General features: G+C 46.3%; 1 protein-coding gene across 1 annotated transcript; it reads left to right on the top strand.

The window, feature by feature from the left end:
* The first annotated feature begins 19,692 nt into the window (after window positions 1-19,692).
* Window positions 19,693-21,079, top strand: LOC127783296 (probable pectate lyase 4). Its single transcript, XM_052310543.1, has 2 exons — window positions 19,693-20,468; window positions 20,576-21,079. The coding sequence occupies exons 1-2, from the start codon at window positions 19,693-19,695 to the stop codon at window positions 20,949-20,951; spliced, it is 1,152 nt and encodes a 383-aa protein (XP_052166503.1). The 3' UTR covers window positions 20,952-21,079.
* Window positions 21,080-21,941: the final 862 nt, after the last annotated feature.

The following is a 21,941-nucleotide window of genomic DNA, read 5'->3' on the forward strand; positions in this document are numbered from 1 at the left end:
TTGTGCGTTGTGTGCCCGCCCCAAGTCATCCCGACTACCCCCGGCCCCGGCCTCTTCTTGTGTGCATGTCTCGTCTGCATGCGTATAGAGAGAGAGATGGGATATGTAACGTACATCTCCTAGTAGTACATGAGATGGATATGATCCTAGTGGACCATGATCCAATTAGAGTGGTTAGGCTGTGTTTAGTTCAGCGTAAAGTTTAGATTTTGGTTGAAATTGGAGATGATGTGACTAAAAAATTGTGAGTGTATGACATGTTGATGTGATGGAAAAAGACTGAAGTTTGGATCCAAACTTTAGATCTAAACACAGCCTTAGTGGAGATACTACTATCTTGGATAAAGGGGAAGGCAAAGGTAAAAATGGTAGGGAATGCTAGCCTTCGTGATCAGATTCCAATCGCCTGCTGCCTGACGATTGAAATTTAAAGGGCAGACAATTGTCTCCAAGCTCTGAATAAGGGGAAGAGAGTAGGGAGGAGGGGGTAACCCACCGTCGATAGTGACATTCTGCCAATGGTGGCAGGGACTGCGACTTCTTCTTTGATGACGACGCGAGATTAGAGTTTACATTTTTAAAATGGGATATCCTGGATTTAGAGGGATGGCGATGGGCGACAGTAGCGATCGAATGGTGGCGAGGCGGATGGTCGGCAAATCTATCTGCGCGAGCAACCAGAGACAAACAAGGTGATGCAGTGTGGGGAATGACGCTGCCGGTTGATTTATGAAGGAGAAGGGGAGGAGGCCGTTCAAGATGGGCTCTAGCGTGGTTGGTAGCTTTCGATGCTGACAAGCCTGGGACAGCTAGGCGGCTCTATCCTCCTTCTCTTCTCTATTAAAAAAAGATATTATATTATTTATAGTATTTGATATTAATCCGCAAATGATAATATAATAGCAATATATTGCCCTTAGACAAACATTAACATTAATATTTGAGTAAATTTCACAAACTACATGTACTTTGATCAATCTATCACAAAAACTGTGCATCACACAACTATAAATTTATCATTAGTTTTATCACGAAACTATAATTTTTTTTACCTCAATAGTGCTATGGATATAAAAACTAAAATATGTAGTCCTTTTATAACTTCATCAGCAAATTTGTAGTTTTGTGATACGATGCTTTAAACCTATAGTTCTATGATAAATTTGACGCTAAATTTATAGTTTTATGATACACATCTTTAAATCTATAATTTTACGATAGTTTCATCAAAGTATTTATAGGTTTATAAAATTTACTCTTAATATTTATTTATGTACGTTGACAGTTAGGAACCAACAATTGGGTGTCTTGATAAGTGTCTATTTTGTCTTCATATATTCCCAAGGGAAGTCTTCATGAACAAGCAACTCTTCTAGAAGTTAGAGAAAAATTTAAGGCTTCCTAATTGAGGAAGTCTTCCACAACGTTGAGCTTCTATAAGAGTCATGAGTTTACATTATTCCAAGTGGGAATACTGATTTTAGATGCACTCTAGACACATAGTAGTACAATATCAAATAACAAATGTCATGAAATTCCAAATGAAACTTTTATATGTACTTCTAATATTATTCCACATATATGGATATATAATTTTAAATCCAAATTTGTTATATTTTTTCAGTAATGAAAAGGAGAAATTCTAACCGTCTGAAAGTATAAGTTTGTCAAAATATTCTCTCTTTTTTGCTATTTACATATAATAAATTTGTACTTGAATTTCTTTTCCATGTATATCAATTTAGAAGTAGGTGGCGTAAGATTAGCAATATGTCTAAGATAGTTTATATATATATATATATGTGTGTGTGTGTGTGTGATATTTATTATAATTGTTAGTTGGTGTGCGTAGGATTTGTTTCCGTTTGATGTAACACCTTATTTTATTTTAGGGTATTTTTAATATTTGCACTTATACATATACTCCTATATTGCAGGTTGATTGTGACAAACTCCATTTTTTATTAAAAAAAACTTTTTTGGATGAATCCGCATATGTATATATAGAGGAAGAAATTTTTGTACATATTATGTGCATATGTATGTCGAGATGAAACTTTTGTACATACAAATGTCCAGAGGAAGTAAGTATATTAGTGGATCTTTTTCTTATGTGTTTGTGAGGATGGATGTATCATTAATTATAGCGATTAATCATGTCCCCTTGTGTCCACGTGACTCACTTAAGCTAATAAACATCATAGAGATGGAACAGTTCATTACTGATTTGGTGGGCTCACCGTATTGATAATGTACATTATTAATATACCAGTACAGAATGTATAGTACATTATTAACATAGTACAGAATATATAGTATATTATTAATATAGTACAGAGAATAGTACATGTGTTGTTCAGAAGCCAGAGCAGCACAAACTGCAGCAGCAGCAGCCGGGCTTCTCTGATGCATCGATGCAAGGCCGCCAATCATCTCACTCCGGGAGCATGTGATGGACAGGGCGGAAGTGCGCTGACCTGATGAGAATACTTTATTTCATCATTATTCCCAGCAAAACATTAATCAACTAACCATATGGATGTTAGACGGAATTATTTGGAGATGATGCCAATGGGATGTACATTCTCCTTGTCCAATCTTAGTTCTTGTTCGGTTCGTAGGATTATCAAAATGTAGAAAAAGAGAAAAGATAGGAATAATATAGGAATGCATGTGCAAACCTAAGGATTAGAAAACATAGAAAATTTTCCTATGGTTATGTAGCAAACAATCCAAAGGATTGAAAACATTGGGTTGGAGTGGATTATTTTTTTCCTTTGTTTTCCCTCTAAAAGTGGAGGGATAGGAATTTTTTATTTGGTGCATTCCTTTGAAACGAATGACAGTATAGTGTCCATTCCAAAGGATTGCATATTCCTGTACTTTTTCTTTACAATTCCTTTGAAACAGAAGCGAATTTTGAGGATATGGCAATTCGTTAGCATGCCTTTAAATTTTTGCCACCCAATCCGCATGCCTCAAAATTTCATCCAAAAAAGAGAGGTGAATGGATATACATATTGTGATTTCGTGCCACTTTCGTCAAAGGAGGGCAGGAGGCAGTGGCTCTTGGCACGCGGTGATCAGCTGCCGACCGTGAAGCCATGTTGCCTCACCATCGAGTTCCCGGTGTCACGCTAGCCCCAAATCACCTCCTCGATCCCAATTCGCACAAAAAAAAAAAAAACGCCAAGTCTCCTTGCCATCTTCTTCTTCTTCTTCCTTGGCTGCCGTTGGCCAAGCCCGCCGTGACACCACCTAGCCGCCCTACCTGCACCAGCTTCCCGTGTTCGTGGTGCTGCACCGACCCCGAATTGCCGCCTACGCGAAGCCTGGCCGTCTTCGTCAGTAGCCAACGCAGCGTTCCCCATGTCGCCAATTGGTGCTGCAGAGGCAAGGCGGAGGAGATGCCACGGGGTGAGCTGTCCACTGCGCCGCTATCACTGTTGCCGTTACCGCCACTTTCCAAGGGACACTGCCCACCGCCACCAAGGGCCGCCCACCGCCACCAAGGGCCACCGCCTTTTGCCCTCCTCCGGTGAAAGTGGCACGAAATCAAAACATTCACAATTCAGTGGTATTTTTGCAAAGGCACACGGATTGGTGGTATATCTCAAATTTCTCATCGAGCTATGGCTCAGTGAAAAAGAAACGATTCCTTGTCCAATGGAGCTATGGCTCAGTGAAAAAATCATAGAAACGATTTGATATGCAGCAGTAAGATTTATGCACAACATGGAGATATAAACTCTTTGGGTTAGCACACTTCAAAAGATTCAAATAGCTAGACAGCTCTTTTGAGCATTTGCAACAATTTCTGCAAAATAAGACCAATTAAAAGAATACGTATGAAATTTTTGAAAATATTTTTGAACTAGAATATGTATGTATATATTCCGCTTGAGCCCGGCCTATCAGAGAGACCTTTGGGCTAAACCTCAATACAAGGGAGAGGCAAACAAACAGGGACGGACCTTACCCTGTCGACCATCAAGCTGATGAAGTGCTTAACGCGTAGGGCTAATGGGCTAGATATGCCTCCACCAAGTATTTTGACCCAGTCCGGTCCAAATAAGCTGATCACTGGCCCATAAAAGTGACTTCGGGATCTAGCCGCTGTCACAGAACAGAAGTCTTGTTACCGGGCTTGGAATAAGTAAGAGATATGTCCTGATTAACTTGAATCGGGTTTAACTAAATTAATTGGAGAATGGATATAAGTTATCATACCGTTCGAACAGGATAATGTTCCGTAGCATTTTCCAATTAAATATGTGGCAAACACGAGTACTCCCTTCGGACTGATAATACTCGTTTGTTTTGGATAAGGGTGAGGTCAAAATTATGAATAATTTCTAAAATATTTGTCAATGAAATATGGTGACTATATTTATAGATTAGTCTTAGAAAATACTTCAATAAAATCATATATTTGTTAATATTTATATACATATTATAATAAAAAATAATAGTCAAAGTTGATTTTTGAAGACCGGCCGTGCCCTTGTCCAAAACGACAAGTATTATCAACCCGAAGGTAGGGATGAAAACGGAGCGGATACAGACGGATAATGCTTATACCACGAAAATGAATACGGATAGCTCAAATACGGAAACAAATACAGATTATCTCGAATATGAATAAGAATCGAATATATTCGGACACGAATATGGAAACAAATTTTTCTCGGAACACAAAAACCAACTGAACTTCTAATAGAAACAAATATCAACATATATAATTAGCTCATTTTATATAAAATGAAATATAATTTATAAATATTTTTAAAATTTAAATAATATTAATAGTATTGACTAGTGTTAAGAGATAAACTACTATTAAAATCTATAAATGTATTTTGAAGGTTATAGAGTTAGAAAGAAATGGGATATGTCTCATGGCTTCTGCGGATATCCGAATAGCACTATTCACTGGATATCCAAATTATTATCCGTATCCGACGGAAACCCCGATACCATATCCGTATCCGTATCCGGGAGAAAATATCCGTATTCGTATCCTATCCGAGCTATCCGATCCGAAAGGTATGCATATCTGTTTTAATCCGGAGCGGATGGAAACTATCCGCTCCGTTTTCATCCCTACCCGGTGGGAGTAATATATTACTCGTGTGTGCTTGGACTTTAAGTAAAGGGACTTCCCATATGGCTTAAAAAACAACCTCCTCAATCCCATAGAATTTGGGCCATTCGATTACTTTGAGATTCGTAAAACATACTCAACATATCTTTTTCCCCTTCCCTTCCTCAGTCTTGCCCACTGCCACCAGTTTCACGTGCTCGTGCATGCGAAAGTATGCTCCTCCACCTCCTGTGCCACCGTCGCTTCGCCGCCACATGGTCTCTGGATGGCCAGAAGGGGTCAGCGACGCTGGCGAGGCCCTCTCGGTTGGCGTCTCCCCCTACCACCTTATCTTCCCACGGTGCTGCCGAGTGAGCCCGTCCCGTCGTCTTCCCCGTATACAGTGGCTCCTGGTTGATGGTCCTTAGGTGCAAACTTGAACCATCAACTCTTGCATACAAGAAATGAAATATACTATCAAAACTTAGTGGTTGGGGTTTACTACTAACCATTTCCATTAGTTTTGGTAAATAAATATATGCAGGTCATTTAAGGAGAAAATACACCCGCCATGCGATAAAAATGAATCTTCGGCCAATCATGCATGAGTACAAGGATGGGAAGGCCCACCTAACAGTCGAAACCGACCTAAAGTGGGTCCAACCCATCCGCGCTATAAGGGCCAACAAGTCAGTCTCCTGGCCAAAGGAGAGGCTAGGAGGTGGAGCCCAAGGGTAGGTTGAGCCCCCTGGTTCAGTCGAACCGCCACTGGCTCCGCTCCTCCTGGCCTTCCAAAGTCCCTGATAGCCTCTCAATAATGGTTGTGGGCGCACCGACCTCCATAACCACCATTCCAACCATCATATGAAGGCTATAAAAGGAGGAGCTCATACACTCTTCAATTTGCACAACAAAGTAGAGTATAACTCACTTCTAGATTTTACTTTAGTATGTTGGCTTGAGTAGAGAGTGAGGGGAAGCTCTGGAAGGAGTGCCCCAAATATTGGAGTTCCTTCGAGAATTTTACGGAGGAGTGTAAGACTGTCAGCATTCTTCGAACGGAGTTCCGGAGAAAGCCGGGATTGTCGGCCTTCTTCTCTCTCGCTTGTACCTCGGCAGATGCTTCCTTTTATAAAGTAAGTATTCAAGTTTCTTTATGTTCTTTAATTAATTTATTTAAGTGATATATATTCTCATCAGTGCGGGTTCGTCGCTTAGTGTGCAATTTAGTGCTCTAGTACTATGACTTTGGATAAAAAAAAGGAAATTTATGCGCAAGGCTAGAATAGTAATTAATAACTTAAGCGTGGTGTCTAGGTTAGAAATTACCTTCGTTTGTTGTGTGCTCCATGGAAAGTGAGGCAGGCGGCTAGTGGTGATAGCCCTGTCCATCTTTTGTATCCCTTCACGTTTAGGTACATCATATAGCTCAAGGCCGGACTCAGCCTGGTAGACTAGGGGAGGGCTGGTGCCCGAAGTATTCGATAGAGTTCTACTTTTAACTTAAGTAGGCAACTAAAAGACATAGGAATCCTCTCTAGCCAAACTATCATCAGTTGTTGTCCTTGGATTGGAATTTGGCCGTACATAATATACATACGTTCCTTGTGTTTGATATCCTTGGAATACTCTAAGGGGAAGTGCTACAATAGTATCCATACGCTTGCGGATTTATCTGTGTGCATATCAAATACCAACAGCTCCCCATTGTCAGATCCGTCACCACCGCTTCACCGTCCGCCCATGTTCACTGCCCACCGTCAGTCCTCTGCCATCCACGACCATCCCTCTAAGCATCGGGGACCCCTCCCATAAGCCCCTCCTACCACAACCCAACACCCTAATCCGTATGTCCCATGTTGGAGTTGGGGGCATCACCGACGCCAGAGAAGACAGGAAGCTCGTCGAAGTTGGAGGAAGTGCTACAACAGTATCCATACGCTTGCGGATTTATCTGTGTGCGTATCAAATACCAACAGCTCCCCATTGTCAGATCCGTCACCACTGCTTCACCGTCTGCCCATGTTCACTGCCCACCATCGGTCCTCTGCCATCCACGACCATCCCTCTAAGCATTGGGGACCCCTCCCATAAGCCCCTCCCACCACAACCCAAAACCCTAATCCGTATGTCCCATGTTGGAGTTGGGGGCATCACCGACGCCAGAGAAGACATGAAGCTCGTCGAAGTTGGAGGAGAAGAAACCCATGCACAAATCTTGACACAGATCCAACGGTCTAAAATCTATATGATTTCATTCCCAAATTTATGTCGAATGCCATTTAGTAAATCTGTTAAATAAAAAAGAGGTTTTATGAAAGGGAGTGTCTAGTTTTCAGAAGGAAAAAGTCCATGTTTCCCCGTGAACTATCGTGGTACGAATTGACCCATGAACCACAACACAGGACATTCTCAACCTCAAACTATTCGTACTGGACAAAATACCACCCTGACTCAATCCAGAGCAGTTTTGGTCCTATGTGGCATACACGTGTCGCCACCGTGACAATCCAATTAGAAAAAGAAAAATGAAACCTTGAGACACACTTGTCCTACACCTCATCTCTATATCTCTCTTTTCTCTCTCTGTCGTCTCATGGCACTGGGGTGAGGTGGGCCCGACGGGCGGTGAGCACTATGGACGTAGGGGCAGGGCGAGGCGAGGAGGATGCTGTGGGTAGCGAGCCCAGGTGATGAGGACGCTGGAGACGGCAGGCTATGGCGCGGCGAGGAGGGCGAGGTGGGTGGCAACAAGATTGGCTGGTGGTGGTGGGCGGTGGCTAGGAGGATCTTGGAGGATGCTCCTCGAGGAGGGCAGCTCGAGCTTGCTTGGAGGATGTCCATGGAGGCAACGGCCTGTAGAAGCTTGGGGCCGTGGCACGTCGGAGCTTGGGATAGTGGCGCGTCGAAGCTTGGGCTGCAGCTCACCGAAGCTTGGGTGGCGGCGCATGGATTCGGTGTCACGTCCCAAAACGACCCTAAAATATATCCTTTAAATTATGCCTAGAATAATTAAAATCCTAGTGAAAGCCTCCAAAAATTAAAATGTGCAAAATTAAAAGTCAAATAAGGCTTGGAGGATTTTTGTATATTTCCTAAAAGCCTAAAATGTGTAAATAAATTTTAGTAGAATTTTCAGAGCACAAATAGTAATTATCAAGAAATAAACAAAGTTGAAAAGGTTTTATAAAAAGAAAACCCTAAAACCCTCTCCCCTCTCTCTTGGGCCGAATTCGGCCCAACTCCCTCCCCCTCTCTCTCCTCTTCCCGCGGCCCACTCGGCCTCCCCTCCCACCCCGCGTGCGCGCTGCTGACGGGCGGGCCCACCCGCCACCCTCGCTGACGGGTGGGGCCCACCCGTCATCCCCTTCCTCCCGCCGCATGCGCCGCTCCCTCCGCCCGTGCCTAGCGCCGCCGCCGCCGCCAAATCCGCCGCGCTCCGCCGCTCCCGTTCAAAATTGAATGGGGGGAAATATTCCCCCTGATTCCCTCTCCCTTTCCCCCCCATTTTCCCTCTCTCTCCCTCGGATTCGTTTGGGAACTCTCCCCTAACCTCGCCGGCGCCATTAATGGTGGCCGGGTCTCCAGCGCCCGTTTCCCCCTCCTCCGGCCGCACTCTCTCACTCCCAACCCTATATAAACCCTCCCTGAGCTCCCCACCACCGTTTCTGCCACTCGCCGCCCTCTTTCCCCGCCGGAATCGAGCCCGCGCCGCTCTCCTCTCTCTCCACCGCCGCCGCCGCCGAGCTCCGGTCCACCGCTGTCGTCGCCCGGACCTCCTCCCTCCTCGGCGCCGCCTCCCTCGGCTTCGCCGCGTCCTCGCCGACCTCGTCCACACCTCTGTTTCGGTCGCTGACCGTTGACCCCGTCAACCCGAGCCGCACCATCGCCTCCCTCCACTCCGGCCATCGCCGCCGTCGCCTCGGAGTGAGCCGTGGACCGCCGCCTTCTTTCCCCCTTCCCTCTCCTCTCTCGGCCGCCGCTCCGCCGTGCTGGTGGTCGCCGGTGGCGACCATTGGGGCACGGGCGCCGCCTCCCGCCGGCCGCGCCGACGTGGCCGCCTCCGGGCACGCTGTGTGGCCGCCGCGTGGGGCCCGGCCGTCAGCCGCCCGTGCCGTCTGTTGCGGCTGATGCGTGGGGCCCACGGCGCCGGCTGGTGAGCCCTCGGGTGCACCCGGTCCACCGTGGACCGAGGGGCTGCCGCGTGGGGCCCACCACCCCCGTGGACCCGGCCCGCGCGCCCCCTCCCCTCGGCTGACGCAATAAACCCTATTTTTAATTAAATTTAAATGAAGAAATTCACAAATATTTACATTAAGAGCATATAAACTTTAAATGGCCATATCTTGGCTGTTTGAACTTAGAATTGGACCGTTCAAGTCTCTAATTTTTTCTTAAGAAGTCAAGAGCCTATTTTTGTGCTTTGTTTCTGCTTGTTATATGGAGTTTATTAGAGTAAAAGCCTTTTTCTTTCCGTTGGTCGTGTAGACGCTGCAGCTTCGGAAGATCCGCTCTACGTGGAGGTTGAAGCCAACGTTTGGGAAAGCGAGCAAGGCAAGTCAAATCATCCTTGAGCATATTGAATCCCAGTTTATAAAATTATTTTGATTTAAATTAATGTATTACCGCTTTATTTAAATTCCCGCGTTATCACTGTTTTATTTAGCCATGCCTATTTACCTTTGTTATGATCTTATTATTATTGTTATTATTATTATTACCTTGTTCACCCTAGGAAAATAAAACCCCAACTAGTGGGTACTCTATTCATGGTTCCACTAGTATGAATTTAGCTAGCTGCTTCGCTGCTTAATTAGGCAACATTAGGTGGTTTTATAACCTTAGACTTTGGGAATGCTCATATCATTTGGACATTATGGAATGGTTGGATTATGTGGAAATGGACACACACCTCCCCCTCTATTCAAAACCCTCAAAATGGTTTTAGGCTGGGCTCGAGGTGCATGGTTTTGATAGTAGCACCTCAGCCACTATAAGGACCGGTCTTCGGGCCTCTGTTGCAAAGCACTACCGTACTTCCACATGCCTAGTGGGTAAGGCTTAGTTTGTGGCTCAGTCTGCTCATGGGCAAAAGTACATGGATGGAGATGGACGAAGTCGGGGCTCGATGGACATCTCTAGGGCAAATGAAGACTACACGAGCTGCGGTTGCCAGGGTTGGGTCGGTACTCTTGTTTATGGCTAGGATGGGTTGGGAACTATGTCACGTCTTCCGTCCGTATGCCGTGGTGGTATGTGGCGCGTGGTTACACGTGAGGAAGACGTGTCTTGTGGGTAAAGATGTACACCTCTGATCAGAGTATAATCTATTCGAATAGCCACGCCCTCGGCTATGGGCAAGCCTAGCAATGTACCCAAGTTAGTGGTTTAATTCTTAAAACTTGCTTAACAACTAAAACGTGGAATGGTTGGCCTGGGTTGTCTTGGGATGAGCTGGGACCCAGGTCGGGTTGCCAGTTCGGTCTGAATCGTCGTAGGCCTTAGGTTAAGGCAGGTTCATGCGGGTTCACGGCCTTGATTAATAACACTGTGTAGCTCTAGGATCGTCTTTACAAAATGACCCTGAGCAACTAAAACTCTTGTAAATGTTGTTTACTGCAAACCCTAACCCCTTTAGTATAACTCCCTTGTACTCCTTTGCATTTATTCTGCATTCGTGGGTGTGTCTTGCTGAGTACGGTGGTTGTACTCAATCTTGCTCAATTTTTCCCCAACCCAGAAGAGGAGTTCCTGGAGGATGAAGGCTTTGGTGTCTAGCTCGTGCCTGCCGTCAAGTGCCTGTGGTCGTCACCCTAGTCTTCCGCTGTTTTCCGTTTATCTTCGTGTGTGCTAGGCCTTCGTCGCCCATGTAATAAATTAACTATTTATGCTTCCGCTTATTAAACTCTGAATTGTATCAACTTTTGGTGTACCTTGCCTCCTGGGACAAGGAATAATACACGCACGTATGGAATGCCCGTTGGGTTAATTCCGGTCGTGACATTCGGCCGATGAGTAATGGTTGGCAGAGAGGCAACACCGGTCACCAGTTTCCAGTGACGGGGCCCTAGAGGTGTGGGGCGCCGCTCCGACGACCATTGCATTGCGCAAATGCCACCCGCTCACCATGTCTTTCCCCCTCGATCTAGATCTACCTGTCCGCTGACTCTAGATCCAAGCTCAGCCTGTCGGTGTCTCATAGGTGTTGACGACTGTTAAATACAAAATTTACGCCGTCAATACCTGCATAAAACCATAAACGCAAAACATTAAACATAGTGGTAGGGTTTATTTCTAATGATTTCCGCTAGTGTTGGTGTATATTTGTATGCAGGTGACAAACTACTAAAGTTGAGAGGAAATAAACATATAGGGAGGGGAAGTATACTTCCTGCTGGAGTCCATGGAGTGATGAGCCCACAAACTATATTAAATCATTATTTATTGGGCCAACGCTGGAAGAATATAAAGTGGGGCCCAAATGTCAGGAGATAGAAGAAGGCCGGAGGTGGTTGGTCCAGCCCATGGTTCGGCCGAACCGCCACAAAGCCCAATTCATCCCAGCCTTCCACGTGGACGTCCAGAATTGCTCCCTAATGACGGTGGGACGGCATTTAGGACATTTCCCATAGCTGAACCGTCATATGAGGCCTATAAATAGAGCTCCTCTCCCTCATTCACAACACACCAAAGCATGAGCTGAATTACAAGAGGCTCTAGTGTACTTCATTGTATATTAAAATAGGGAGAGAGTAAGGTAGAAGTAATCGGAGGAATCCCTGAGTTGTCGGTAAGCTCTTCCTACTTTTGTATCTTGTTAATTACTCTGCTTTAATAGAAATATCATTCTGAGTAATAAAGATTTGTTTAGTGAGAATTACTTCTTGGTTAGTTCCTAATTAGCATACGGGATCATTGTTCGCTATAGTCCATTTATTTATAGTGATTGCTTTAGTGTTTGATCGGCACTAGAGTAGTTATTAATTGCGTAGACACGGTGTCTGCGCAATTAATCTCCAGTGGTTGCTGCGTATCCCACAGTACGTTTGAGGTGGGTGTAGAGGTGGTGACAGTCCTCAAGTGCACTTAAGTCCTCCCTGTCCAGGTACGTAGTAGAGCGACATCTGGGAACAGCGGGTTGCCAGTGCCTAAAGTATTGCATTAGGATTAAAGTTAAGCTTTCCCTAGACACTGTTTCTCATTAGGAAATCCTCTCTGCCCTCTACCCATATTAGCTTTGTGTCCTTGGATGAACCGGAGGAAGAGATAATCACACACGTTCCCTTGGATTCGATACTCTTGGAATACTCCATAGAGGAAGTGCTACATCGCTATATCCGTGCGCTTGTGGATTCTATCTGTGATCGTAAGAAATACCAACACTAGGCGGCCTCCCCATCGATTCGATACCCTTGGAATACTCCGTAGGGGAAGTGCTACATCGGTATATCCGTGCGCTTGCGGATTCTATCTGTGATCGTAAGAAATACCAACAGTAGGCGGCCTCCCCATCGTAGGGACGAGATGCATGGCCGCTGGCGAAGAGCTGGGGAGGTGGTGGAGGGGCCAACGTTGATAGGAGAGAGGAATGTGTGTGTTAGGTGTGGCGAAGAGGGGAAAAGAAGGGGAAAGACTGATTGATAGGTCGGTTCCAACGGATTTTTATTTGGCTTTGGCTTACTAGACTAGCTACCACGTGTGTTTCAGATAGGACCAAAACTGCTCCGAATTGAGTCAGGGGTATTTCGTTTGGTATCAATAGTTTGTGGTTTTAAATGTCCAGCTTTATAGTTATGGGGGTAATTTGTACTACCACGATAGTTAGAGTAGGTACAATAGAAGATTATAAGCCAACTATAAACATATTTTAAGAAGATAAAAAAATGGTTACATATTTGTAGCCAGCTGTAGCATGGACTCCAAGATGCATGTGTGTATGACAGGTGGGACCAGATATTAATTATGTAGTATATGTTTATAGGTAACTATTGTATAGATTGACTATTAAGTTGACTATAGATAATTTAGAGCCAGCAATTGGCTATACTATTAAACTTGCTCTTATGTAGTGTAATTCGGATTTTTTTTCCTTTTCAGAATTCTGGTACCCTGGGTTACATGCCACAAATATTTTCTTAAGAAAACGATGTTCCACGAATATATGAGGTTTTATAGATGGCCATATGGCCTGCCCGGCATGGCTCGGCCCAGGCCCGGCTTAGGCACGGCCCGAGGCGATCGGGCCGGCACGGCACGCCTGGCACTTCGTGCTGTGCCGTGCCTGCCCACGGGCTGAACCTCAGGCCCAGGCACGGCCCGACAGCAGTCGTGCCGAGCCGTGCCGGCCCGACGGCACGCTGAGCCCACCGTGCCCGGGCCAGCCCAGGCACGCCAAACACTAACTGCCACTTGTTCACTTCAGTTTTGCACATACATATCAAAAATGCCATGTCCATCACAAAAATCAGCACAAAACCATCCAATTCACAAGTTAACAGATCACAATATCACAAGTCTCATATTACACTATCACAATTCACAAGTTATATGGTATGTGCAATATGACAATTCAATTCACTAACTCAACTTCTAAGTCTCACAGTTCACAACTCAAGTCACAAATCCGCAATCACAAAACACTTTCAAATACTAAGTCTAACAGTTCACAAATCACAGTTCAAACTCAAGTGATCAGTCACAAACACTTTCAAAAATAATAGTAGCTGTGTAGTGCAATGGTTGCCTCATTAAAAACCTTTCTAGGTAAAAACTCACACCTCGTGAGAAAACCCTAGAAAGGAAAAAAGAGTGCAGCCCACAGCTTTCATCTAATTATCATATTAAAGTCCAAGTCCAGTACAATCATCCAGTTCCAGTGGCACTGCCACTGGTTACATCATCAAGACATAAATTCTCAAACGATTTTATAAGCTCTACATTCTCAGCAGTGTGCTGCAACTTCTTGTCTGCCTGCACCTAATCCTTGATCAATGCCAAAGCTTGCACCATGTCAGGACCTAGACGCCGTCGTCGCTCCTCGATGATCCTGCCAGTTAAGCTAAAAGCAGACTCCGACGATATAGTAGAAACAGGAACAATCAAGACATCTCTAGCTAATATGGAGAGAACAGGATATGTGTGTTTGTGCTCATGCCACCAGTTTAGGATATTGAAGTCATCGTCGAATTGGTTGACAGTGTCACTATCAAGATAGGCAGACAACTCAGAGGCATTCAAGTTAGCATTAGAAGAAACAGCCTGAATCAAAGCAGTAGCAGAAGTTCTCCTGGAAAATGGACCAGCACCAAGTCCAGAACCTGGACTGGCACTAGCACCAAGTCCAGCACCAAGTACAGAACCTGGACTGGCACCAGCACCATGTCCAAGTGCATCACTGGCACCAAAAATCTTTCCCCAGGCTGTCTTTTTCTTACCAGTAGTACTACCTGGGGTTGTTCTTTGCAATCTCACAGCATAAAACTTACTTTCATACTTAGAGAAAATGTCAGACAATGCAGCCCTAACCTCAGTTAAATAAGTAGAGTAATCAGAGGTCAAAATTTGTGACATAATTTGTAGAACATTGTTAAAACCTCTAATCTTAGCCCTAGGATCCAAGATAAAAGAAAATGAATACAGAAATGGAATCTCAGACCAGTATGCCAAGAACTTACTTTTCATGGGAACAACAACATTTCTAAAGTTATTATCATTCTCATAAGTATTAAGATGTCCAGCAATCTCAAGAATGTGATGCATAATTAATGGAGATGTTGGATAATAAACACCAGACAAAATAACAGTTGAATCATAAAATTGTTCAAGGAATAAAAGCACAGTTTCAGCAATTGTCTAGTGCAAATCAGTAAGCAATAGTCTACCATTTTCCCTAGGATAATGAGTTTCAATAAACAATGAAAAAAGCTCCTTATGTGGGAAGAGATGCTTAAGCATTAGATAAGTTGCATTCCATCTAACATCCATGTCCAAACCAAACTTACGAGGTAGAACACCCTTAGCAATACACCAGTTTTTGTATAAAGCAATGCGCTGATTAGATGCATTCACAAATGAGATGGCTGTTCTAAAATCTTGAAGCATGGGTTTGAAAACTTCTAGACCAGCCTTAACAATCAAGTTGATTATATGACATGCACAACGCTGATGCAAATATAAATCACCAACATATGCAGACAACTTAGGTTTTAGAAAATCCATTGCCTTAGTATTAGAAGAGGCATTGTCTAGAGTAATAGAAAAAACCTTATCATTCAAACCATATTCTTCAACAACAGAAAGCACATGTTCAGAAATATTCTCAGCAGTGTGCTTCACGTCAATCAGCACCAGACCCAAAATCCTTTTCTCTAATTGCCAATCAGAATTAACAAAATGAGCAACCTCCTTAGCATTACCAGACCATATATCAGATGTCAAAGCAACAGAGTTAACAGACTTGAACCTCTCAATAAGCATAGCACGACTCTTGTTAAAGTACTTAAAAACATCTCTACTAATAGTTTGCCTAGAGACAGCTTGGAATCTAGGGTTATGAGCATTCTGAATGTACTCCTCAAAAGCAGGAGATTGACCAAAATTAAGTGGCAAATCCTCTACAGGAATCAATTTAACTAACTCAGTTCTAGCATAATCAGGATCATATTCCCATGGACGAACAGTACCATCAGCATTGAACTTAAGCATAGACTGAGACAAATTACTAGCAGTTCTAGGTTTGCATGACTTGAGATGCCTAAGCAAATGACCAGCGCCACCAGATGAATGAGCAGAGAAAGTTTTTTTTGCAGTGATTGCATTTAGCAGAAATGCGAACCTTCGCGCCATTGCGTGATTCAAAGAGTTCTTCGAAGTCATCCCATACCTTGGATGATCTTGGCCGCTTGTTGGTAGCACTGGAGTCGGTGCCGGACGGCGCGCCTGAGCCACCATCACCGTCACCGCCACCGGTACCGTCCACGTCTGGCTCCGTCTCCGGCTGCGACCCATCGAAGTGAGGAGGTGACGAAGTGATTCCGAACACCTGCACGCGTTCCTCCTCCAAGTCATCTTCGTCATCACCCCGCATCCCCATCAACCTCAACTCGTGGTTGCAAGAGGATGGATCGTCCATCGTCGGCACTTCGGTTCCTCAACGGCGGCTACCGCTCAGCGACCTGCAAGACACACAGAATGAGAGAAGAGAGCAGTTAGGGACCAGAGAGAAGTAGAAAACCAAGAGAGGAGAGAGGAGCAGAGATAGGTGTGTACGGTGTACCTGCGCATCCGGAGCACCGGAGTTGCCGTTGATGATAGAGATCGACGGATCTACGAGAAGAAGATAGCAGAGACTGGGTTTGGAGAGTGATGTGACAAAGAGCTCACGAAGAAACGGCGAGCGGGCGAGAGTGGCAAAAAAAATGAAAAAGAAAGAGGAAATCGAGAGCACGGCCGACGATCCGAAGACTGGAGAGGCGGAAACGAGACAAGGTCATGGATCCGGAGAGGCGGCGACCCTCGGTGGTAGATCCGGCGAGGCGTTCATCAGAGACGGCGACGGAGAGGGATGGCGAGATGGAGGCGTGGTCGCGTGGAGGTGGAGGCGTGGATCGACGGAGACGGAAGCGGAGGCGGAGCGGTCAAGGCGGAGGCGGAGGCGTGCGTGGATCGGCGGAGGCGGCTAGGGTTAGGGTTAGGGTTGTGAGGGAGGTGGACTGGCGGAGGCGAGAGGATGCGGCGGCCTTTATATATGAGGCGCGGGCGTGCGGCGGCGGCTCCCGATGGGCCTCGTCGGGCCATGCCTACCGTTATACAGGCCTAGGTCGTGCCGGCCCAGCGTGCTGCTGCGGGAGCCTAGGCATGGCCCGGCTGTCGGGCTGGGCCAGCATGGGCACGAACACTGATGGGCCGGGCCGTGCTTGGGCCGGGCCAAATGCCCGTGCCTTGGGCTGGGCCGTCGGGCTGCGGGCCATATGGCCATCTGTATGAGGTTTCAATTTAGCTGCAAGCAGTTCGATCATGAAACATATGATATCGCCTTTTGAAGTTCTTAATTAATTGGCGGCCGGGTGCTTAGTTAATGGAAATATTCCCTTGGCTTTACAAGTTTACATTGATTACACGGGATTTAATTAGAAAATCACATGGTTAGATTGGGGAATTTCTTGCCGATGTTGTAGATCTAAGAAACAAAAGTGATTTTTTTGTACGAACTCCCATCATTTTTGCAAACGGATCATAACTAGTGGCGTCTGTAAAAATCGAGCGCCATTTTCGAAGACGGCTGCTTAAGACGTCCGTATGGAAAAATCAATTTTCCCATACGGGCCTTTTAAGAGGTCAGCATGCAAAAATGACCTCATTTTTGCATGCGGCTCACTTAAGCGCCCGCATGGAAAAATCGATTTTTCCATATGGGCGTATTAAGTAGCCGCTTGCGAAAATAAAATTAGCAAATTTAAAACTAGTGTATCTCACTCATATGAACTCCAAATTAGATGTTCTTTTTCCTAAATGTTTCTAAAATCATGCTCTATCATGTTATTGTTCTTGCTGGTATTATTTTGGCTATTTTTTCTTGTGAATTTGTTTTATCAATAAAAATTTGAATGTCAAAACTTCAAATAATATTTTGAAGCAGTAAATGTTTCAGCTGAAAAATTTATCAATAACAAAGTTGTATAACTCATCAAGATCTATAACTTCTATTTTGTGAATAATCTTACAAATCACTTTGTCGGATGAAGAAATAATCAAAATAGAAGTTATAGATCTTGATGAATTATACAACTTTGTTATTGATGACTTTTTCAGTTGAAATCATTTAGTACTTGTAAATGTTGTTTGAAATTATCATAATTTGAAATTCAAATTCAAACCGTTCAAACAAAGTCATATAGAAAAAATGACCAAAACAAAAGATGAAGATTTTGATAAGTTATACAACTTTGTTATTGAAAACTTTTCCATTTGAAATCATTTACTACCCGAAAAATTATTTGAATTTCTTATATTTTAAAATTCAAGTTTTATATAGTTCAATCAAACTCGGATGGAGAAATGATCAAAATAAAATTGGTAGATCTCAATGAGTTCTACAACTTTATTTTTAACAACTTTTTCACACGAATTCATTTAGTATAATAAAATTCGATTCAAAGTTTTAATATTTTAAAATTAATTTTTTCCCTCCCCTCCTTTCAAATTTTTTCATCTCCTCTTCTCTCTCCCCTCATATCCTGATATTTTAATTTTCTCCATCCTTATCCTATTCCTATCTCTCCTCTCAGCCTCTCACTCTTTCCTCCTCTCCTCTCTCTCTCACTGACGGCGAGGCACGGAGCAGGAGCGGTGGCTGCTGCGCGACGCGGTGTGCGGGAGCGGCGCGGCAGCGGCAGGCTCCGCAACGGCGGTGGCCTCCCTTCACCAACCTCCCATGCGCGGCGCTCCCTTCCTCGACGGCAGCGGGCACGGCGACGATGGCGGTGGCGGGCGGCGGGTCTAGACGGCGGGCGCCCAGCGGGCTCGGCACCGGCGGCGGCGGCCTCCCTTCCCCGACCTCCCATCCGGCGCGGCAGCGACAGGGTTGGCAACGGCGGTGGCCTCCCTTCCTCGATGGTGGCGGGCACGGTGACGACGACGGCGGATCTGGACGGCGGGCGCGCAGCGGTCACGGCGTCGCCGGCGGCGGCGGATCTGGACAGCAGCAACGCCTCCACCCCCTCCTCAACACCGCGGCGGCGGGGGCGGCTCGGCCGCCTCGGGTAGCGCTGCCCCGGGCCGATTCGGTGCCGCTGACGACGGCGTGCGGTGGGGGCAACGGATCTGGCGGCAGGCTAGGGTTTGGGGTTTTTTGGTTTTTATTTTTTTTACCGAATTTATTTTTTATGTGGCCGGTATAAGCGACCGCATGTGAAAACGGGCGGTTGCGCCGGCCGTATGCAAAAAGAGTGATTTTTGTATACCTTCACCCCCATGCTGCTGGGGCAACTGCATGCAAAGATCCTATTCGCCTGTATGCAAAAAGCCAATCTGTAGTAGTGTATATCAGTTTGTGACGAAACAAAGAATTCAAACCGCTCTGATAATTTAAGAGGGGTGTAGCTATATTTATGGCATCATAATTTTTTTTAAAAAAGTTGGCATATATTTATATTGTATAAATTCCTAAATTACACAAAATTACATATGTAAATTCTAAAATTACATATTATGTAAGTAGAGTGCATAATTTTTTACATGGAGATAGTAAAGGAACGTGATCGGATAAATCACAGCAAGCAGCACTGGTGCATATGTATGTACGAACTAAGCATGCGTGCATGCATAAGTACGAACTAGTGCTTGCACAGTCCTGCACGAATCTAAAAGAAAATTTGAGGGCTAACGAACTGACTAAAATCAGAGAAGATTTATGGCGACATAGACACATAGTTATAGCAAAACCGTTTAAGAGCTAAATAACCTATATAATGCTGTTAACAAACAATAACTCAGCAAAGCTGAAACTGTTTCCCTCCTTAAATGGAGAGCACACGACGCATTTGAAATCTATAAGAGGTGTCAATTCTCCGCGCCAGCAAGATCGAGGTCGAGCAAGCCCTTCCTCGATCATGGCCAACCGCAATGTACCAATGCTTCTGCCCCTCGCCGTCCTCTTCCTCCTCGGCAGCGGCGGCGTCGCCACCGCCGCGAACGTGATCGACCGGTGCTGGCGCGGCCAGCGCAACTGGGCCGCCGACCGGCAGCGTCTGGCCGTGTGCTCGGTGGGCTTCGCCGGCAAGATGCGGCAGAACCGCGGCGCCGGCGTGGTCGCCTACACGGTCACCGACCCGAGCGACGACCCCGTCCGGCCGCGGCCCGGCACGCTCCGGTACGGCGCGACGGTGCTGCCGGCGAAGGTGTGGATCACCTTCGCGCGCGACATGCGCATCAGGCTGGCGCAGCCGCTGTACGTCAAGAACTTCACCACCATCGACGGCCGCGGCGCCGACGTGCACGTCGCCGGCGGGGCCGGCATCGTGCTGTACCACGCGAGGGACGTGATCGTCCACGGCCTCCACGTGCACGACTGCCGCGCGCAGCCGCCGGGACGGGTGGTCGTCCCGGGTGGCGCCGTGCAGCCCTCCGGCAGCGGCGACGGCGACGCCATCCGCCTGGTGGCGAGCTCCAAGGTGTGGATCGATCACAACACGCTGTCCCGCTGCGAGGACGGCCTGCTCGACGTCACGGTCGGCTCCACCGACGTCACCGTCTCCAACAACTGGTTCCACGACCACGACAAGGTGATGCTCCTCGGCCACGACGACGGCTTCACCACCGACCGCCGCATGCGCGTCACCGTCGCCTTCAACCGCTTCGGCCCAAACGTCAACCAGCGCATGCCAAGGTATAGCCACTAGCCACACACCCGGCCATGAATAATCCGCCACTGGAGGAGCTCGTGCTCGAGCTCGACATCGATCGAACACCTGCTTGGCATTACATTGGATGCAGGATAAGGCACGGGTACGCGCACGTGGTGAACAACCTGTACGATGGGTGGAGGGACTACGCCATTGGAGGGAGCATGGGGCCGAGCGTGAAGAGCCAGGGCAACCTGTTCGCGGCGTCGGGCGGCGGCGGCGACAACAAGAAGGTGACGAGGAGGATGCCGGCCGTGGCGCGTGGCGGCGGCGGCGGGAAGGATCAGTGGCACTTGCACTCGGTCGGCGACGCCTTCGAGAACGGCGCGTTCTTCCGGCAGGTGGGCAACAGGGTGCGCCCCAACTACAATCGGCACCAGGCCTTCTCGGCGGCGAGCGCCGGCGACGTAAGGGCGCTCACCGGCGGCGTCGGCGCTCTCACGTGCTTTGCCACGGCGGCGTGCTGACAATATAATTAACAACGTTAACGCCGCGTGCAAGTTCTGGTTGTGTTTCCTTGACATCTAGTAACATATATCAACATGAGCGGCAGTGGCAATTATGAATTATATGTCAAAATGAATTAAACATAACATTACTAACTAGTAGTAATTGATAGTGCATCCTTTGATGACAAGAACTGTTCACGTTGTTGTTAATCACTTTAATCAATCGCCTTTTATTCCCCAATGGCAGAAAGGAGGATGGAGTGTTCTTTATTCAAAATACACGGTTGACCTTTAGATTTGGACCACAGTATTATCTATTTGGATCCGTCGTTATGATTTACAGGGTGTTTTTGGTTTAGTGAATGGATTTAGTATCCACGATGAGATGGTACCGTTTAAGGAAAGGGATTACTTATACAACTTTCGATAATGTTTTTAGAGTAAATTGCATCAACGGTATACGGTTAGATGGATTAGTGATGCCCTCGGCCGCCGCTCGAACGTCGCGTTCCACCATCGGAGCCCACCTCCCACTGTTCGCCGTTGAGCACCATCTCTCCTCTCTCCTCTGGCCGGCAATGTCTGCCGCCGTGTGCCCCTCTTTCCCTCTCTAATCCCTCTCCCCTACTTCCCTAGGTGTCACCGCCGCCCGTCCTCCCCTTCCTTCACTGAACCGTCGCCGCCGTCACCATCGTTGTCGTCATCTTCCCTGTGCCGGTCGCCACCGTCCCGATGAGCCCCTCCCCTTCTTGGCGCACCGCCGCTCCACGGTGGACGCGGCCACCTGTGTCATTGATGGTTGGGGCCCGCCTATCGGCGCCGGCTCCTCCTCTCGCTGACATCAATGCTCCTTTGTTTAATGCGCAATAATTTACTAAGGCTTGTCTGTTTATAGTAAAAACAAAAAAAATCTTCTAAAATTCATAATAAATTCATCCGAGCTTCATTTAAGTCCATTCAAATTGCAATAAATTCATAAAAATGCCTAGAATCTATTAAAAATGGTTT

Source organism: Oryza glaberrima, chromosome 8 (genome assembly GCF_000147395.1).
Source record: "Oryza glaberrima chromosome 8, OglaRS2, whole genome shotgun sequence".
Classification (NCBI taxonomy): Eukaryota; Viridiplantae; Streptophyta; class Magnoliopsida; order Poales; family Poaceae; genus Oryza; species Oryza glaberrima.